This window comes from Cebus imitator, unplaced genomic scaffold (genome assembly GCF_001604975.1).
Source record: "Cebus imitator isolate Cc_AM_T3 unplaced genomic scaffold, Cebus_imitator-1.0 Scaffold391, whole genome shotgun sequence".
Lineage (NCBI taxonomy): Eukaryota > Metazoa > Chordata > Mammalia > Primates > Cebidae > Cebus > Cebus imitator.
Genome location: NW_016107706.1, coordinates 1,135,835 through 1,156,357, shown reverse-complemented (window position 1 = coordinate 1,156,357; position 20,523 = coordinate 1,135,835). Strand labels below are relative to the sequence as shown.

At 38.2% G+C, this 20,523-nt stretch overlaps 1 protein-coding gene across 4 annotated transcripts in view; it reads left to right on the top strand.

The window, feature by feature from the left end:
* WDR48 (WD repeat domain 48) overlaps positions 1–20,523 on the top strand; it is a 44,885-nt gene that overhangs the window by 12,948 nt on the left and 11,414 nt on the right. For 3 of the 4 annotated variants that reach the window (XM_017508358.2, XM_017508359.2, XM_037731279.1), the window contains exons 3-14: positions 1,389–1,467; positions 2,142–2,224; positions 2,340–2,469; positions 4,414–4,502; positions 5,304–5,405; positions 9,872–10,096; positions 11,972–12,046; positions 12,966–13,068; positions 14,222–14,319; positions 18,982–19,089; positions 19,488–19,584; positions 20,080–20,175. In XM_017508358.2, coding sequence (XP_017363847.1) covers positions 1,389–1,467; positions 2,142–2,224; positions 2,340–2,469; positions 4,414–4,502; positions 5,304–5,405; positions 9,872–10,096; positions 11,972–12,046; positions 12,966–13,068; positions 14,222–14,319; positions 18,982–19,089; positions 19,488–19,584; positions 20,080–20,175 — 1,285 coding nt within the window. Of the gene's footprint in view, positions 1–1,388; positions 1,468–2,141; positions 2,225–2,339; positions 2,470–2,550; positions 2,665–4,413; positions 4,503–5,303; positions 5,406–9,871; positions 10,097–11,971; positions 12,047–12,965; positions 13,069–14,221; positions 14,320–18,981; positions 19,090–19,487; positions 19,585–20,079; positions 20,176–20,523 lie in introns of all 4 variants that reach the window. The other variant, XM_037731280.1, reaches the window with a different exon arrangement.

The window sequence follows — 20,523 nt, the reverse complement described above, 5'->3', positions numbered from 1 at the left end:
TCTTTTGCCTCAGCCTCCCGAGTAGCTGGGACTACAGGGGCATGCCACCACGCCTGGCTAATTTTTGTAGTTTTACTAGAGACTGGGTTTCACCATGTTGGTCAGGCTGGTCTCAAACTCCTGACCTCCGGTGACCTACATGCCTTGGCCTCCCCAAGTGCTGGGATTACAGGTGTGAGCCACCACGCCAGGCTGGATCCATTTTCATAGACGGGAAAATGGGCTGAAAGAAACTCATGGTTACGTGGCTAGTAAGTGACATTAGCACCCAGCCCAACTTGAAAACCCTAGTGTTAGACCTTGTATTTTTTAAAGTTTGTCTTTTTAGCAAGCTGTACAAGACTGATGTTCAGTTCAGAAAAAGAACCACTACTTTATGTAGTTGCCTAGAACTTCAGTCTGGCAGGCTTTGAATTCTTTAGCCAATGGAAGCCGTGGTGGTCAAATGTCAAAAGCATGAAAAGTAAGGAAACTATTTATGTTTGGCCTTGAAATGCTTTTTGGTACTTATGTGCAAATTGGAATGTCTCCTTTCTGGGAATTCACAGTATTTCAAACAAATTAAGGGAAACACCCACAAGAACTAACCTGGAAGAATCTGGAAATCTGCCTACCCTGTCCCAAACATCTTTTTTCTGGTCTTCTTTTTATGTCAAAATTGAATAGCATCATTTGTCAAACAGACTTGTACAGAGCTGTTCTGTTTGCCCATGAAGTGTCTCAAACTTACCTGTTTTAGGTATAGGATGTAACTAAATGATGTTCTTTAAAAGGCCTTCCCTTGTTATTAAGCGAGGTAAGAGGAGTAGTATCTCAAGTTTCCTAATTGAAATGGCGACACAGGTCGTCCTTTCTCAGCCATTGGGTTCCATTTCATCTCTGAAGGACTGTAGATGCCATGAGGAAAACATTTAACTCAGAAGGTGAACACAATAGGAAGCTGAAAGCAGAAGTGTTTCTCTCCCTCTGCATTCAGACCAGGCCTGTCTGCTGTTGAGCCTTCACCACCACTCATTCAAATCCCCCCAACTGACAGATTTCTTCAAGTCCTGTCCTTTCTAGTGAACCCTTTTAAAGGGTTTTATGTCACGCACAGTGTCTAGTCCAGAGCTTGTTGCCTTCACTTTCACAAGGCAAAAAAAAAAAAAAATGGAATTTTATCCTGGAAACCTAAGCTTTCATTAATAATAAAACTGTCCTGAAACGAAACTGTTTACATTAATTATCTGGAGGCATCACCTATTTGGTGAGATTCTACTCAGAATTCCGGTGTTAGTTTTAATGCCTAGAGCAGTGTCTCACATTAATGAGGAATTTAACCATATCTATCATTTGTAATATATTTCATTCTCTAATGTAAACTCTTAAGATTTTTCTTTTAATTTCAGCAAGATCCATATATAGCATCTATGGAACACCATACTGACTGGGTAAATGACATCGTACTCTGTTGTAATGGGAAAACATGTAAGTATTTCTTTGGATTATTATCAGGCTTCTGATACATTTTTCATTTTTTATATAAGCTTTTTATATTAAAGTATAATATACATATGGAAAAGTACACACACTTTGAGATTGCAATTCAACACAATTTTAGAAACTAAATACCCACAAATCAAGAAACAGAGTATTACTAGAAGCCTCCTTGTGCCACCCTTTCAGTTACTACTCCTTGCCCCAAGGTAACTGCTCTTCTGTCTCCTGAACACCAAAAGGTAATTTTGCCTTCATTTGAACTGTATATAGACTCACACTATATGTATTCTTCTTTTAGTCTTATTAATACCTCTTTTTGTTCTTTGTTCTTATTTTTAGTGAGATTCATGCCTTGGTTTTGTAGTCTGAGTTGCAGGAATTTTTCTCAATCAAATTAGTTGAGCCTTCAACTGGAACATTAAAAATATTTGCACTGGTTTTATAAAAAATACATTTTTTTCTTTGAACATGTGTCTTGAGATTTTAAAAAATTGAGGTAGGCTCTAGAAAAAGCTTTTAGGGGTGTGTGTGAGAGAGAGAAAGAGAAGTTAGTTTGAAATAATGTTATACATTGTTATAAGTTTAACATTATAACATTGTTATAAGCTTCAAAGTTGTAAGTCATACTACTAAGGAGTTTGTTAATTCTTTGCTTCTTCTAGTAATATCTGCTTCTTCTGACACGACAGTAAAAGTATGGAATGCACATAAGGGATTTTGCATGTCAACATTAAGGACACATAAGGTAAAACAATACAGTTCTCAGTGTCTTTAGTGTAATATTGGGATCTCAATACTTTGCTTGGCTCATTTCATTACTGATCTACAGAATAGATCATAGTATTTCTGTTCTATTACAGGATTACGTAAAGGCCTTAGCTTATGCTAAGGATAAAGAATTAGTAGCATCAGCTGGGTTGGACAGACAAATATTCCTTTGGGATGTGAATACTCTAACAGCATTGACTGCCTCAAATAACACTGTCACAAGTAAGGTGTTTAAAAAAAATTTCTTTGAAAGTGATCCAAGTTAACATAAATAAAGAATGGTTTATAAAACATTTTTGATAGGTTTGCATCGAGACAGTGGTTCATATTTTGAGAGTGCTTCTACCTACAGCGTTCTAGCCCCCAAGAGTATGATTGAACAAGAAGGAGCTAGTTCCTCACTGCAGTCTAAAAATGGTAACTTCTCCAGGTGTAACCTGGTTATTTTTTGTACATGTGCATGTCTTAGCTCCCTAGCTAAAATGTAAGCCCTTGCAGGGTAGAGGAGTCTGTCTTACCACTACTTTGTATCTTCCACAGCAATCCCTGGTCCAAATCCATACACGCAGCAGGTATTATTGAAGGAGGTGGTGATTATCTGACAAAGTAGGCGATTTTCTGACTTTTAACAGTTTTACTATATATTAAGAGCTTTTGAGTTAATGGCCAAAATGAAAAATACCCAAGAGAAAAAAAGAAAAGGTTTTCAGTGCCAATTTGTCCAATTTTCTGCCCTTGTAGAGCAGCCCTGAAGAATCAAGCCAATTCCAGAAGGGCCAGAAGGGTAGAGTGCTTCTAGAGGCAATTCGGAGATGTTCACAGCATGGATGCTTCATCAGCTAAGAGATCTCAGACTACCAAGTCAGGCTCATACAAGTCTAGATTTGAAATCAAGCTTCATGCTTGGCCCAACCAAGTAGAGTCCTCTAGGCCAGGTTTCAGAAGGGACTGTTAGGAGCACATTTTGGGCTAGGCTTGACCTGGAAAGTCTATGTTGATAACATGGGCCTGCACTCTCTGGATCCCTACATTATAGGTCTGTTTTATGATGACTCTGTGAAGTGTTCACATTGACAGAGATAATATAGTTTTACTAATATAACCTAGTATGTGCCAAGAAGGGCAACTTGGGAGACTGGCGTTTATAATCTCTTGAATGTTGTTTTGCTTTGTTTGCCGGGAAATATGTGGAGGTCTCAGCATTCTGTTTTCCTTGCTCTTGATTTTTCACCTGCACATTATTTCTGATTCATCAGCTGGTCCCTTTTAGGGGCTGTCATGGTACATCATTAGGTTTTTACTCTATGGCTGTAAGGTCTGCCTCAAAGAGACAGTAACAGGAGAATGAAGCAGAAAAAAGCAGATTGTCACAAGGTCAGGGCCCAGGCTTAGTGGCTACAGATTCTGTTATAATAGATACATCTTGCTTAGGCTTGTTTAGAGAGGATATCACATGCTTTTTTAAAAAAAAAGAAAACATAGTTATAAAAATAACACTAATAATGGCTAACATGTATTGAGTACTTGTTACAAGTAGACATTTTTCTAAACACTACGTGTGTTAACTCATTTACCCATAACTTTTTAATATGTTTGTTTATTGTAAAGTTGGGATCATACTGTATAGACAGTTTCATATGCAACTTTTTTCACTTCAGTGATACTGAGGACATGAACATGATTTTTGCTGTATATTGTCTGAATTCCTTCCCAAAAGGTTGTTCTGATCTATCTTCACACAAGCAATATATGAGAGTGCCATTGTACTGTTTTCTTTTTAGAATCAAGTATTACCTTGTTTTTTGTCTTGGTGTATGAAATAGTATTTTTGGTTTGATTTATGTTTGAAAAGTAGTGAATTGAACATTTTTTTCATATTTATGGCACATGTGTAGCTTTAAAATATGTCCTTTAAGCGAATAGCTTTTCAGTAGCACTGCAACTTATCAGATATTTATTATTTGTATATATTCAAATCCAAAAAATATGTAAATTTTGATAATAATACTGTTTAAAATTATCTCCATTATAGGTAGATTTCTTTTCCTTAGAGTATTTATAAAGATAAAATTTTCTAAATTGAATAATTAAACTTGTAATTTTTGCCGACTAGTTACTAAGCAGCTCATGATCTTGTTAACACTTAGCTCCATTTATCCTCAATAGCTTCTTCTTTAAGTGGGAACAAAGATTCCATTTATAGCCTGGCTATGAATCAACTGGGAACAATCATTGTGTCAGGGTCCACTGAAAAGGTAGGGGGAGCTTATTTCTTCTTTTTTTAAAAAAAGTAATAATTATATATATATATAATTTTTCACATACCTTGTCCCCTATTTTTTAAGCAGGTATTTTACGATTAGCTTGTTTTTATTTATTTAGAGTCTGGGTCTCATTCTGTCACCCAGGCTGGAGTGCAGAGGCATGACCCTGGCTCACTGCAGCCTTGACTTCTGGGGCTCTAGCGATCCGTCCACCTCAACTTTCTGAGTAGCTGGAACCACAGGCTCACGCCACCATGTGCATCAGGCCACTCCTTGCCCCAACTGGCTAATTTTTGTATATTTTTGAAAGAGAAAGGGTTTTGTCATGTTGCCCAGGCTGGTCTCCAGCTCCTTACTGCAAGCAATTCACTGGCCTTGGCCTCCCAGAGTGTTGGAATTACAGGCGTGAGAGCCACTGTGCCCTGCTCAGGGGAAACTTAAAGGGTGTTTTGAACATTAGAAAATAAAGAAACCAAAGTAATTTAATCAGTATAATTATCAAATATATAGACAGTGGTTTTGCCTAATGGGTGCTAAACAAAAGGCTTTTTTCTTTTTTAAATAAGAGTATAACTATTGTGTGTATAGTGGCAGGAGGTGAGGGGGCTGTGTGTTTTTGATGTTTGAAAGGCCTAATTCCCCGAGGTTGGGAGGCTTAGACAGCGCCCATTAGCAGAAGCAGGATTGCCTTCTCGGAATTTAATGGCTATCATTTGACTTCTGAGCATTGTCTGTTATTTAAATTTGATACTGATATATTTAGTTTGTATAATATTCTATTAATATTCACAGGTGTTAAGGGTATGGGATCCGAGAACATGTGCAAAACTAATGAAGCTTAAAGGGCACACGGATAATGTGAAGGCATTGCTGTTAAACAGAGATGGCACGCAAGTATGCAGTTTCACTTGGATGCTTACCTAATTACCTTGTCAGAAATGTCTGCACTTTGTATTGTATTGCATAGGTTGACTTGAACCAAAAGCCACGCATGCTATAAATTGTGGTCTAATTAAAAAGTTTTTAAATACTAACTTGCACATATAATAAGCTGCATTTAAAAAGTATTCTATTTGCATCACTTTTAAATAAAGACGAAACAAAGAATTTCCTTAGACTAATTCTAATGCAGATGAGTGTATGCATTTATGGCGCATAGAGGGTAAAATAACTAAAAATGTTACCTGTGAAAAGCCAAAGAAAGCTTTATATCAAATGTTTTTTGCCAGTGTATTAAGTGGAAAATTTTCTCACAATGGACCTGACTTTGGGGCACATTTTGTAGATATAGTTGATAAATTTAGTTTTCTAACATAATGCTCAGAGTGAACATTTCAGAGAAAAACATTTTGGTAATTTTATACACTAGATTAACTCTGTTGGCTACAAAATTTGTGAATTATAAATCACAATTCTATTTATTGTGTAGCAGTGGAAAATACTTTTTCATCAATGTAGATAACAAAAAACAAAAACGAAGCATCATTTGATGGTATGACATACCTCTGCCATGTACCCTTGACTCCCTCAGCCATTTTTTCAGAGTGCAGTGATAAGACAGATAACTGGAGTTGATTATAATAGGGTTAGAAAAGGGCAAGTAGAAAGATGATGAGGTAAGAAACGCCATCAGTTTCTTCTCCTGTGGAAGTTAAGACAGAAATTACTTTAGACGTGAATCAGAGAAATAGTCACCTCCAGAAGTGAACAAAGGTTTGGAAACTAGCCAAAGGAAGGAAATCATTTTTTAGAACCAGGAGAAGAAAGGCTTCAAGATACTGTGGAGGTCTTTGGAGATGTGAAGGATCTTGATGTACTATGTGACCTTGAGGATAGGATTTTACTTCAGTCCTTAATTTGCTTATCTGCAAAGTGAGAATCATCATGTATAGTTTATATCTTTGCTAAGAGTATGTGTATCTGTATGTATTAATAATAAGTATTTTCTTGACTGTAAGCCAGGACATTTTCTAAAGCTCACAAGTTCCTTTGTGGCCTCATTTTCATGTGAGTGTAAGAAGCCCAGTGCAGTCAGCCCCTCACTGTTGTGCAGTGTAGCTGCAAGGCTGCACTTGAGATGATTACCACGTCTCTTCAGTTGGCTTTGTCCAGGATTGGGCTGGATCACATGGTCTCCATGGTTTCCAGAAGGGGGCTGTGGGCCTGGCAGACCTTCTAAAGCTCTACCTGTCTACTGTACTCCATCTCTTGTTTCCTATCTGTGCATTTATGAATGTGCTTTTATAAAAGATGATTTAAGCATCATGTGTACAGTTACAAATACACTTCATCTGAAGTCAGCTGCATTTATTGTAAGCAGAGGCAGTATTGTGGCTCTACTTTAAAAACTGCCTGTTAGTCTCAGAATGCATACTTGATAGGTATCATTCTTCATCTAGTTTCTCTTCCATCCATTTTCCTTATTGGCAACTTAGACTAAATGTAAAATTACCACCAACAACTTAGCATATTTACATTAGTGAATTCATCAACAAAACAACTATAATAACTGCTTATTTGGGAAAAAGAGACGATGAAAAAAGAAACTCTTACTGATTAATGAATTGATCAGCAAAACAACTATAATTATTTGGAAAAATGAGATGAGGAAAGAAAGTTTTACTTACAGATTCTTAAATTCTTGTAATATGGAAGAGGTAGTTTTCAGTTACTGGGCCAGAGTTTATATTGCATCTTGCTAAACTGCCCTGTGAGCTTGTAATAGAAGGTATCTGGTGGCATCATAAGTCAGGAGCTGGCAGTAAGATATGTATCTTATAGGCCAGTGAATCCCACGGACATCTGCCTGTTGCCTCATTCTTTTGTTGTTGAGTAAAATTCTGATTTACCAAATTTATTTGAGGTTCTCCCCGAGGGAGTTCTGCCTGTAAAGAGGTCAGCATTGCAATTGCTTTGATTGGTGCCAGCATTACTGGGCAGAGCCACCTATCTTTTTATTCCTTTTACTCAGGCAGTTAATTGCTTGAGAAACTGGGACAACCTGCCGTCTTGATTTGAGTCAGTCCTGTCCTTGTATGGGTTTTTTTTTTTTTTTTTTTTTTTTTTTTTTTTTTGGCAATACAAGTCTGCTCATTCTAGCTTATGGGTCTGAGGGTCTCAGAGTATCAGGCCACTTCTTGCCCCAACTTACCTTGTCCACTTGGCTGATTCTTTTGGCACTTGAGATAGTGTGTTAGTGACCATCCCAGGAACACTCCTGTTGGTCAGCAGCAACTTGGCCTCAGTACACTGGTGCTTCCTGTCTTCATTGGCAGAAACAAAGAGCACCTGATTAGGGCTACAGACTCTATTCCACTAAATCTGATTTAGCAGAATCATTGAAGGACATTCTGTCCTAGTCCCAGGAGTTACCTCATAATGGACATCTTCATGTTTATCTAGTACAAGGATGGTGGCAGTGGAAATGTTCCAATGATTCTTCCAGCTCCTCCTACAAGATCTCAGGCACTAGAGTTCCTATAAAACAGGACATTCTTTAATCATTCTAACAAATGCTGCAAAGAAGTTGGCCAACATAATACTTTTAAAGTGGTTGCTCTGTTGCGGCGGGGGCCTGCTTTTCTGTAGTCTTAGAATACTGACTACCATTAGAGATGACTTTGCTTCTATATCAAGGTTTATACAACTGTGTTTCCTTATCTGCTTCCAACTGTGCACCCTTAGTTTGGGACTTACCCTTTCCTGTTACAGGTTACCCAGGCCATGAGGACTTCTAACTCATCATATCTTTTCTTATCCTCTTTAAAGTTGTCAAACCTTACTCTCTGTAGATGCATAGTCTAGGATCTGAGGGATCAAAGCTTTGCCACCTCAGAATAACATCTCTTCCTGGAATGGGGAGCCCCTCCGTGGCCCCTACATCATCAGATTGCCACATTTCTCACTCACACATGTTTAACCTTACTCCTGACAGGTTCTTTACTGGTTAGTGTTTTAGTTCCCTCGTAAACCAGCTGGAATAGGTTATTAAACCACTGATGCTCCTGGCAGCTTGTGGGGAGTCTCCTAGTATGTGTTCATTTAATTAAAACATGCTTAGAGTTCTCAATGGCCCTTAAAGTCATGGTGCAGGCCAGTAATTTTTATTCATGTAATTTGGGCACCTTCCAAGTCTCCAAAGTTCCTTCTTTTAAGCTCTTTGCTTACTCAATTTCATACTCCAGCACCAGCAATTGCTTTTTCCTCTGGGCCATTCTTTTTCTCAAGGAAATCAAATTTTTATCCTCTTCTGCAAGTCACCACAGTAACTTGCTGAGTGTGGATGCATGGTGTCTAATTCAGTCTTTTTCTGCCACACTCACGGTGTGCTCAGCCCTAATTTGTGTGCCAGTAGCTTCTATACAGTTGACTCTCTTGAGCCATCAGAAATTGTCAGAATTGCCAGTGTTAACTCACTTGAGGCTTGTATGGAAAGTGTCCAACACAAAGAGTGAATGAATGGTAAACCTGAGACTAGATTTTGTTTCTGACTCCTGTCTGTGGAATCCAAGAGACATGGCCTCATCAGGAATCCGGAGCCATGAGACAGAGGATGAGACAGAGGTGTAACCCAGGGCTTCAAAAGGCTTGCTGGCCTAGTGCAGTGTTTGTCAAATATAGTAAACATCAGAATCACCTGGAGGGCCTGTTAAAGCGCCGATTGCTGGGTTCCACCAGAGTTTCTGCCTTGTTAGCTCTGGATGAGACCCAAGAACTTATATTTTAACAAGTTCCCGGGGGACACTGATACTGCTGGGACCACACTTTGAGACCCATGGGCCTAGTGCAGATTGCTGCCTTAGTTACCACTGCTTTCAAACTCTGTCTCCCTTAGTAGTAGATCATGCAAGTAGGGATTGCTTGCAGAATTGACCAGAAATCAACAAGTGGCCAGGTAGAGAGGACAAAGGCAGCTCTGCTCAGAGATTTCTCCTGCTGGAGTATCTCTAAGCTTAATTAATAGGTATCATTCTTCATCTAGTTTCTCTTCCATGTTCCTAAGTGCAAAATTACCACCAAGAAGCTAGCGTATTTACATGAGTGAATTGATCAACAAAACAACCATGACTACTTATTTAGGAAAAAGAGATGAGGAGAAAGGAGACTTATACTTACTGATTAATGAATTGATCAACAAAATGACCCCAATTACATATTTGGAAAAAATAAGTAATTTCCCCAAAATTAAGTGAATTTGGTCACGTTAGCCTATGGTGCATGGTTGTCAAGCCTTTATCAGAGGCAGAAACACAGGTTGTTAAAGTTGTATGTTTGATGGTGTGGACTCAGAAGTCAGGTGCAAAGCACAGGAAAGCAAGACCTTTTTGGCAAGTTCTAACTTTATCTTTCTTTGTTTGCAGTGCCTTTCTGGCAGTTCTGATGGGACAATTCGTCTTTGGTCCCTTGGCCAGCAGAGATGTATAGCAACATACCGAGTCCATGATGAAGGTGTCTGGGCACTGCAGGTCAATGATGCCTTCACACATGTGTATTCTGGTGGGAGGGACAGGAAGATTTATTGTACAGACCTTAGAAACCCTGACATTCGGGTGCTAATTTGTGAAGAAAAAGCACCAGTTCTCAAGGTATGTCATATATTAATATTTTGGTTTTATAATTAAGGTTGTTACATATGTTAGCCAAATAGAGCAAAATCTATATTAAAATATGAATCAACATGGGGTGGCGCTCATAAAAAAGATACTCTGTCATGAGCACAACTTGACAGGATAAGGAAGAGCAGGCATCCGTCTGGATGCAGAGTGTCGCTGTGAGATGCTTCAGTTCAGTGCTGGGCAGTGTTGTGTTGTGCTTTTTTGTTGTTGTTTCTTTTTTAACAGTGTTGTAAGTCGTCTGTAGAAGAAAGTGTGACTTTTTGGTACATCAGTGATGCATGGCTCTCTCACTGGTAAATTGTAGTGAAATTGTCTCACACTTGCCCCTTAGCTTGCCTGGCTTTCCTGAGTAGTCCTTAGGAGGAGAAATATGAGGAGTTAAGGTGATCTGTGAGCAGACGACAAAGCAGAGGAAGGTCAGGAAATGTGTCCGTGGTCTCAGGAGTAAGGAAGTAGACGAGTACTCCTGAAAGAGAAGAGGGAGCAGGCTGCTTCATACTCCAAACCACCACTGCCTCAGAGCAGCGCCGACATCAGGCTCTGCCAGGTGGATCAAAGGATTCTTGAGGAAGTCTTGGAGGCCATCCATATGGACACCTGCTAAAAGTGAAGCCTAGACTGAAAAATGGCCAGTTCACATATGACAAGATGTTCAACCTCACTGATAGTCACAGAATTTCACATTAAAACAACAGAGAGGAAGTTTCCAAATTTAAAATGGAGGCAGAAAAATGATACTACTCCCTTTTCTCAGAAATCACCTGAAAACAAGGAAAATGAGAAGCAGAACTGCAGATACCCATTCTCTATGAAACCAAGTGACATCCGAAACCTCAGACTGCTGTGTAGGAGAAAGGGCTGAAAAGAGGAATGGAGATCAAATATGACAATTGGGAGGATGCCTCAGTCTAAGAGCGCAGACAAAACTGGCCAAGTACAGTTCTATAAAATAGATGGCATATCCTAATGGACCAAACCAGTAATCCTTTAGAGAAGCAAAGAGTCAAAACTGAATTAGTAACTATACATCTACAACGTTGTGTGCAGGCAGCAGGCTGATGGGGAGACAAGCATGGAGGGGAAGCACTTTGCATTATGAGTTCTGCAGCTGCCTGGATGTCTTGCCGGGGTCCTGGCTATGAGGAAAAGACTGAAAGAACTTGGTACAAACAACCATGTGTTATAAGGAATATCATCTTGAACTGAGGAGAATTGCTGCCAGCTAGGAGTCCAGCCCTGTCTCCACCACTACAAACCTCCAGTTTCCTGATGTGGGAAGAATGGTGGATGAATGTAGAGTGATTCACTTGTGTGATGTATACTTGCACATAAACATATTCTTATAATGTGTGGTAGTTTACATACAGAAGAATATGCAGTAAGCTATTCCCAGGTGCCCCGTCCTTAGGCAAGGGTTATTTTCACTTTTACTCTGTTGTTAGGATGTTTTTTTTTATTTCAGACATTTTCAAAGTAAAAAGAAATTTATTTCCTTGTTATTAAAAAAAGAACATAAAAACTGGAGTAACAAAAAGAGAAAATTATAGAAAGTCTTCATCCTTTTCACTATATCCATTCATTTAAGTCCCTCAAATTAACCACACTTAAAACTATTAGCCACGGTTTTAGGTGAGAAATTACCCCATTATACTTTTATAGGGCTATGAATTTATTTAGCAAAGAAAAAAGAGTCTCTCATTTTTCTGTGGTTTCTTAGTTTTTCACACGTGCTCAGGTATAGTCACAATTGTTGAATGAAGGAGTTAATATTAATAATGTATCTAGTCCTGGCAATTCAGAAGAGTTGACATTCCACAAAGCAATATTTTTGTGCTTTGTTTTCAGATGGAGCTTGATAGATCAGCTGATCCTCCTCCTGCAATTTGGGTTGCAACAACTAAGTCTACAGTAAATAAATGGGTACGTTGAGGCATTGAGCTGGCAAAGGTTTATAAACCTGTAGTTTGTTATCACAGACCTGTCAGACAGCAGTTGTAAATGCTCAGTGTGGCCCTAACTCTAGCATTGCTTTTGGGCAGAGGCAATAACCTGAAAGCCCTGTGAATACAGATGGAATCCTAAAGGCCATACTAATATTAAGATAATGGTCAAAATGACCATTCTGACTTCTTTGTCAGGAGCCAAGATACACATTTCATGTGCTTAGAATAGACACTGTTGCCTGATAAAATCAGTAAGTATTAGTACATCTTCTGACCTCATGAAGCTGCAGTTGAAGACAGGCAGCCCAAGTACCAACAAGCCAGGGAAACTCATCAGGATTCATATTTGTTTAAGCATAAGAGAAAGCAGAAAATTGTGCTTTCAAATTACTTTCCTTTTTCCTCATGTCGTGAAGAACAGGGATAGAAATAGAGGATAAACAGAAGTCATCCAAAGCACTGTTAATTCTTAAATCTTAATTAAAGAAGACTAGGTTTTCTTGCTTACCAGACTATCTGTAGATAACAAAAGAGAAAGTGTTTGCATTTATTTCTCTTGATATGCAGGTCAAGTGTTCTTTCTGTGTACTTATTTTTTAAATGTTGTATATCTTGTGTAAATTGCATCATGCCAGTTCATGACCAATATAATGTTACCTAGAAGAGTTCTTCTGTTTTTGTGCATAATTTTCTCTCCCAAAGACAATATTCCCTTCTAAATATGTGTTTCTTTTTAAACAATGATAGATAATTGTATTGTGACCAAATATTTTTCGGTTGATGTAGTGGTTGTTGAGGTTTTCTTGTTTTTTTACTTTCTTTTTCCTGCCGCTTTAAACAGACTCACAAAGCTTATACAGCATAAAATGATCAAACAACAAATTTTGTTCTTTTAGACACTGAAGGGAATTCATAATTTTAGAGCCTCTGGAGATTATGACAATGACTGTACAAATCCTATAACACCTCTTTGTACACAACCTGATCAGGTTATTAAAGGTAAGAAAATGGAAGGTACTGTACCCTTTATTGACGTTAGTGATAGTTGCTTAGAAATTGACAAAAAAAAGACGATGACCTTTCTTTAAATGTAATTCTGATGTAAACAAGATAATACATTAGTTTATTTTTAATGTAAGAAAAAGAGTTTTTTTGGTTTTTAGGTTTTTTTGAGATGTAGTTTTGCTCTGTCACCCAGGCTGGAGTGCAGTGATGGGATCTCAGCTCACTGCAACCTCTGCCTCCCAGGTTCAAGCCATTGTCTTTCCTTATCCACCTGAGTAGCTGGGATTACAGGTGTGAGCCACCATGCCCAGGTACTTTGTATATTTTTAGTAGAGATGGGGTTTCATCATGTTGGCCAGGCTGGTCTCAAACTCCTGACCTCAAATGATCTGCCTGCCTTGGCCTCCTGAAGTATCTGGGCTAGGCATGAGCCACCATGCCCAGCCAGAAAAAGTTATTTTTAAAAATGCTATTAATGACTTTAAAAGTGGACTTTCCTTAGTTTGTTTATTTGTCTGACATCAGAATAGCCATGGTAAAGCCAATAGCCACTTTGTAAAATATATAGGATTTATTATTGTGCTTAGGTATGAGGCAGAAAAGGACAGATACGATCCTCAAATTCTACATGCTGCAGCTGATTATGGCAAAAAAAAAAAAACAGTGTATGTTTAATGCCAGAGTTTGGGATTAGAATTTGTGTGGCACATTCATTTGTAGTTCATAGATGTTCATTCTGTTACCTTTAGAATATTCATTCAGGAAGCATAAAAGAGAAGGAAGATGGGAAGCAAAAGTTAATGCAAAATGAGACTAATGCAGAGATTTCCTGTCATCATTTTGACTTTTCCCAGTGGATACAACTGTTGTCTCAACAGTTTTCCCCTTGCCATGAAGAGCTCTTTAATCCATAATGTATTATTAAAATCAGACAGTTGTTTCTTTGAATGTTTGTAAATGGGCATAAATAATTGTTGGGCCTTGAATTGCTTTAGACGTAATTAGATAGTCTTTTGGTTTGCCTTTTTCTTTCTGGTAGCGATTACAGTTTATGTTCCTGTTATATACCAGTTAACAGTTGTTACCGCACTGTGAATTTAAATGTAGAAGGATTATTTTACTAATTATGTTTTTTTTTTCCCATTAGGGGGTGCTAGTATTATTCAGTGCCACATTCTTAATGATAAGAGACATATATTAACCAAAGATACCAATAATAATGTGGCATATTGGGATGTATTGAAGGTGAGTATCTTTTTTGAGTTAAATATAGGTTGTTAGATCATGTACCCCTTTATTTTTTATTTTTTGTGTGTGATAATCAAGATAATGAGTATATAAATTAAGATTTAATCGCAGTAATACCTATGGGGGTATACTTTCTTATATGAATATTAGATAAGGTCATAGTTCATCTTTTTAAGTACATAAATTGTTTAAATGGAATCATTTTCTCTGGTTAGTGTATTGTAGGCAATCTTACATGCTGCCTTAACTTAAAAGTCTCATCCTTGTCGCTGTTGACATCTTGGGCCAGATAATTATTCGGGGTGGGCGGGGGGGCTGTTTCATGCATTGTAGGATGTTTAGAACATCTCTAACCTCTACCCACTAGTTGCCAGTAGTACCCTACCTTCCCCCCAGGTGTGGCAACCAAAAGTGTCTCCACATGTTGCCACATGTATGGAGGGAGGAAGAATGGTGTAGAATCATCCTAGATGAGACACACTGGAGTGCACAAAATAAGGCTGGCTGTTTCTTAGGATTTATAGACATCACTTTGAGCATAAGTTACAACTCTGGGTCATAGTACAGTAACTCCCTCTAGGACAGTTGAAATGCATGAAGTTATTCAGTCACATTCTAAATAGCACTGAAGTGTTTGTAGGCAGATTAAAAAGTTGGTCTACTTTTAGCATTCTGACCAGTCTCTCTCTTAATATTGTTCGTATACTTGTTCATTTGTTCAACAGATATTTCCTAGATTGAATGACTATCATGTGCAAACAGCCACGCTTGAGGGTCATAAATGATGAAAATGTCTGTACCTTGATTCCCTCTGGTAGGAGGGACAAGAGTAGTGGAATATGAAAACCTTATAGATAAAGAAGAAACAGATTTCAGGATAGCTTATGGATGAGAGAAGTCAGGATAGCTTTATGTTGGAGAAATCATTTGAACAAGCGCTTAAAGGTTTCCGGTAGATGGATAATGGGGGTAGGAGGAAGAGCATTTCAGGAAAAAGAATAAATGGCAGAGGCACAGAAGAAGGATGGTGTGTGCTTATTTGGGGCAAGGTGAGCAGTTTTGTTTATTTGGACACCAGAGTAAATATAAGGAAGTAATAGGGGTGTAAGGTTGAAAAACGACATTTAGGTCATTTCCCAAAGAGTCTTAAGTTGCAAGCCCCAAAGTTGGCCTTTCTCTTATACTCCCAGAAGAATCTTGGATAATTTTAGAGCAGAAAAATCTCATGTTGAGAGCAGCAGTAGTTATATGTAATGGGAAACTGAAAGCCGGAAGACATCATGATTGGAGACCTAAAGGGAGCGACATCAGCACCATAGGAAAGATAAAATAAAGAAATAAAAATAAAGGAAGAGACAGATGTTGAGCATATTATAAAGGAAGAATTGAAAAGAGCTGGTATTTTGGTTACGCTCCTGGTTATAAGGAAAAGAGATTCACTTCATGATTCAAGAATAAGACAGACAAGTTTCTTGCTATGGAAAGGGGACTGTCTCTGAACAAAACCTTGGCTTGGCTACCACTTTTCCTCCCTGTGGGACAGCTACGTGGGAGGTCCATTATAAAACAGTTGTTTGGTGAGCATTGCTTCAGAATGAGAGGCTTTAGTTCTTTGAGTAGAAAGTTCAGTTGCAGCAAGCTTCAAAAATCTGATTTATTTTTCTCTACAATAGAAAGATGCCTGTTGGGGATGGGGCTAGAAACTCCATTGATTTTAGAGAGGGTTCCTTTGGGGACTGGGAGGATCCAGAACAGCCCAAAGGAACTCCTCAGCAGAAATTCTTGATTCTTCACTTTGATACTCTGCCACAAATGTGTCCCTAACTCTGTCCTATGGCCGGACTTCACCTCATGCTGCCCGGGACCTAATTGTCTCCAGAATACCCAAAAGAATCTGATCAGGCCAGTTACTCTTTGAGAGTTGATATATCAGTTTTCTGTATATAGGTCTGTTGTCCACTCTTGGTCTGATTAACTGAGGCCTGAGCAGAGTCCTGCTGTCTGAATGGGAGATCGTTCTACTTAGATGGGGCTAGTGTACATCGTGATTGGCATTTCTGTGTACCTAGCAGCTTCCCATATCCCGACCTTGAAGTTTTGGTATCAAATGATTGGGTGTAATAGACATGACTGAACAGCGTAGGACAGTTAGGAGTTTTTAGGAACATTGGCTTGGGGGTTGGACAGAGCTGCACCCTAACCTTGGCTCTGACAATTACTCACCAAGTGGTCTAGGGAACATGCTAGGGAACATCTCTAAAATGGTTTCTTCACTCCTAAAATGTCAGGGGTGCCTATTCCTTGATGATGTTGAGAAGCACAGTATCTGGTACATAATAGGAGGCAGTTGCACAAATGCAGGTAAAAAATGGTATTTGTCTGGACTAGGGTGAGAATAAGGGGGATGGAAAAAATAGAATGACTAGGAAAATATTTAGGCCTGTGAGCAAGAGTGATACTTTTTTCATTTCTTTTTTTTTTTTTTTTTTTTTTTTTTTTTTTATTTATTCAATTATTTTTTTTTTTTTTTTTTTTTTTTTTTTTTTTTTTTTTTTTTTTGAGACAGAGTGTAACTCTGTTGCCCAGGCTGGAGTGTAGTGGCGAGATCTCAGCTCACTGCAACCTCCGACTCCCTGGTTTCAAGGGGTTATCCTGCCTTGGCCTCCCAAGTAGCTGGGATTATGGGCATGCATCACCACGCCCAGCTAATTTTTGCATTTTTAGTAGAGATGGGGTTTCACCATGTTGGCCAGGATGGTCTTGATCTCCTGACCTCGTGATCCGCCCACCTCAGCCTCCCAGAGTGCTGGGATTACAGGTGTGAGCCACCATGCCTGGCCACAAGAATAATACTTTAACAAAAGGAGTATGAGGAAAGGAAGAAGCAAGAATGAGCCCCAGGTTTCTGGATTGGACAGTTTGGTGAATGAAAGTGATATAGGGAATGTAAGGTGAAAAACGGGTTATCAGGAGAAAAGGACATGCTGAGAAAGATGTTGAATTTGAGTTTCTGTGGGATATCTGAGTAGAGGTATCTGGTGGGCAGACAGCTGTGTAGTCTCATGCACAGTTAAAGATCTGGGCTGGAGAAAAAGGCTCAGCAGTCATCAGCTTGTAGATTACAGTTGATGTCATGTTAGAGTTTCCAAGAGACATATGTAGACTGAGAAGAAACTAGGTCATCAGTCTTTCAGGGATGTTGGGAAAAGAGGAAGCCACAATAGTGTATGATTAAAAGGGGTGTGGGTTAGAAAACCAAGAGCCAATGGCAGCTCGGGGTTAGTGGCATTAACCTGCTTTGAGTTGATTTAAGATGTGACTGTAACGTGCACATGGATTTAAATAAAGAGGGTGGTCTCTGGGTAGAGTCTTAAGGGCAAAAGCCAGATAGAGTGATTTGAGTAGTGATTTGAACAGTGAAGAAACAGAAAATTTGACTGGATAATCTTTGAAGAAATTTGTTTGGAGGTGTTGGCAGGAAGAGGCAGAAACTGGAGAAGATGCGGGAGTCAGAGGGCCAAAGGAAGCTTCTGATTTTGTTTGGGTATTTGGGTATTTTTCAGATGTAAGAAATCTGAGCATATTTCATTGCTCCTGGGGAGAAGCCGGTAGAGACATTCATGGGTAGATGACAATACAAGGTCGTCCCAAGAAGCAAGAGGTGAGGGGACCAGAGCACAGTCAGACGGGACGCCACTTTCCTCGCACCAGGGAGAATGACAGAGAAAGTCAAGGGGATTCTGTCACATTTCTCTTGTTTTGAGAAAAAGGAATCAGAGTCATGTGCTGAGGGTAATGGGGAAGGTGGCAAGATCAAAGATATGAGGAAAAGAGAGATTTAATTGAGGTAGACTGCAAGACAGTGATCCCAGGGCTCAAGTCTTCAGTAAATGAGGGAGAGTTGGCCACGGAGGTTGCTAGATGGCAGTGAAGGAAAGGTGTTACAGTTTACTGCTGCTAAATGACAGGGGCCTCAAAGAAGTAAGTTTTTACATGGAGATGGTGGAGTAATGGTCTCCATACAGCATCAAGGAACAATGAATGTGGGAGAATAAGCAGTCTCCCTTTGAGAAGATGGCTGACAACTGGGACCCTCAAAAGAGCCACATCATTGTTAAGATGCGGTGGAAGGTGCATTCTGTGATAAAGCTCATAATTGAAGTGAGTTATAGTTGGAAATAAGCCGCTTGGTGCCAAGAGGAAGTTTGAGACATACTGTTGGGGACCACACTTGTTTAGGGAATAAGAGAAGGAATAAGGAAAGATTGTGAATCAGCCAGAGAGGAACTTCAGTGTTCTTAAAGTAAGCGCTTAGTAACTTATTTGTTCTTTGGAGATCTTTTTTTTCCTTACTTTTGAATTCAGCTGACATTGCTTCCAGGTAAGTGTGCTAGTGGTATGTTATATCAACAACAGCACAATTAAATTACAGTTTCTTCCCAAATATTTTGTGGCTTTTTAATTTAAAATTTTTATAGCAGCAGATTGTTATTTAAGGAAATGTTTTAAGATTTACAAAAAGGACCACATTCTTTTTGAAATGTGCTTTAGACTGTTTCACTTAGACATATGAAAATATGTAAAATTTTGTATAGCAACGTCAGAATCAAGTGAATTCACCACTTAATATTGATCATTATACTTTCTTTTGATATATAGGCATGTAAAGTTGAAGATCTGGGCAAAGTAGATTTTGAAGATGAAATTAAGAAAAGATTTAAAATGGTATATGTGCCAAATTGGTTCTCAGTAGACCTAAAAACAGGGGTAAGTTAGCAATTAATATTTGTATAATTTGGGATAATTGGAGTTTTTCATTATAGCTCATAATAATTATTATAGAGTCCTGTGTTTTTAAGTATGAAAGAAAAAAAATTATGTTAAAACTTATAAAATGGAAAAAGAAATAAAAAAGAAAAATACAAAATTTAAAAAACCAAAAAAACATTAAAAGAGAAAAAAATTAAAAAGTTTCAGATGCGATTTAAATGCCTTTGGTATCCCAAGAAACTAAATTGTGTAGTTGCAAAATGTGCACACAAAACACATTTTGTTTCTGAATTGATGACTTAGCACTTTAGTCAAATAGTACACATAGATGAAGGTTTTAGACTTGTTTGGAGAATGTATTCAAATGAATGCCACTAAGGTTTTTCTTTTGATAGATGTTAACTATTACTTTGGACGAAAGTGACTGTTTTGCTGCCTGGGTTTCTGCAAAAGATGCTGGTTTCAGCAGCCCTGATGGGTCAGATCCAAAATGTGAGTTTAAGTGTCCTTCATTTTTTTTCCTCCCTCCTAAAGAGAAGGTGGATATGAGCTGTTTCTTGCTAAGTACTTATCTTTGTAAAAGTTCTTTATGTTTGTTGGTTATGTCCTAAAAATGTGGTATATACAAATACCTGAGGTATACAAATTGTTTCAATAACTTCATATGGAAATAGCTTCATATGGAAGTAACTTCATATGGAAATGAGAATGTGATTCTCATTTTTGTTTGTTTTTGAAGAATAGCTCTATCCGAACAACCAAGTAGAATATCTGTTTGCTCCATACCATCATTGCTTTAAACGTTCTAAGATAAAATTTTAGCAGAATTGGCAGAATGAATCAAGTGTTGATTTTAGGCATCATTGGCATTAGGTTAGGAATTTAACATCAGAATATGTACAAACTTAGAATTTTTACTCTATTTTTAGGTTAAAGCCAATTAACTCTCTTTTCCATTTTATCTCTTTTTAATTAACTTTTTTACAGTGAATTTAGGAGGACTTTTACTCCAAGCACTCTTGGAATATTGGCCTAGAACACATGTGAATCCAATGGATGAAGAGGAAAATGAAGTAAACCATGGTTAGTTTTTATATTCAGATAGTTGCATAAAAAGTTAAAGGTACTTAAAAGGTACTTACTAAAACTGTTTGCTGAAATATTTATGATGTGCTCAATTTATTGTCCTCCCTTCCACATCTCAAAGTAGGAACATCCATCCAGTCTTAACCGAGATAGAGATTCCAAAAGAACAGACCACTTTATGATGTGGTTTTTAGTGAGACTGCTCAAGATAAATAAAATACCCTATAGGGTATATACCCTATGCCCTATATTTGTATTCAGATGACTTTTATCTTAAAACAAGGCACCTTATTATTTCAAAAATATTCCTCACAGTACCTGTGATCTTTTGGATTAAACTCCAAA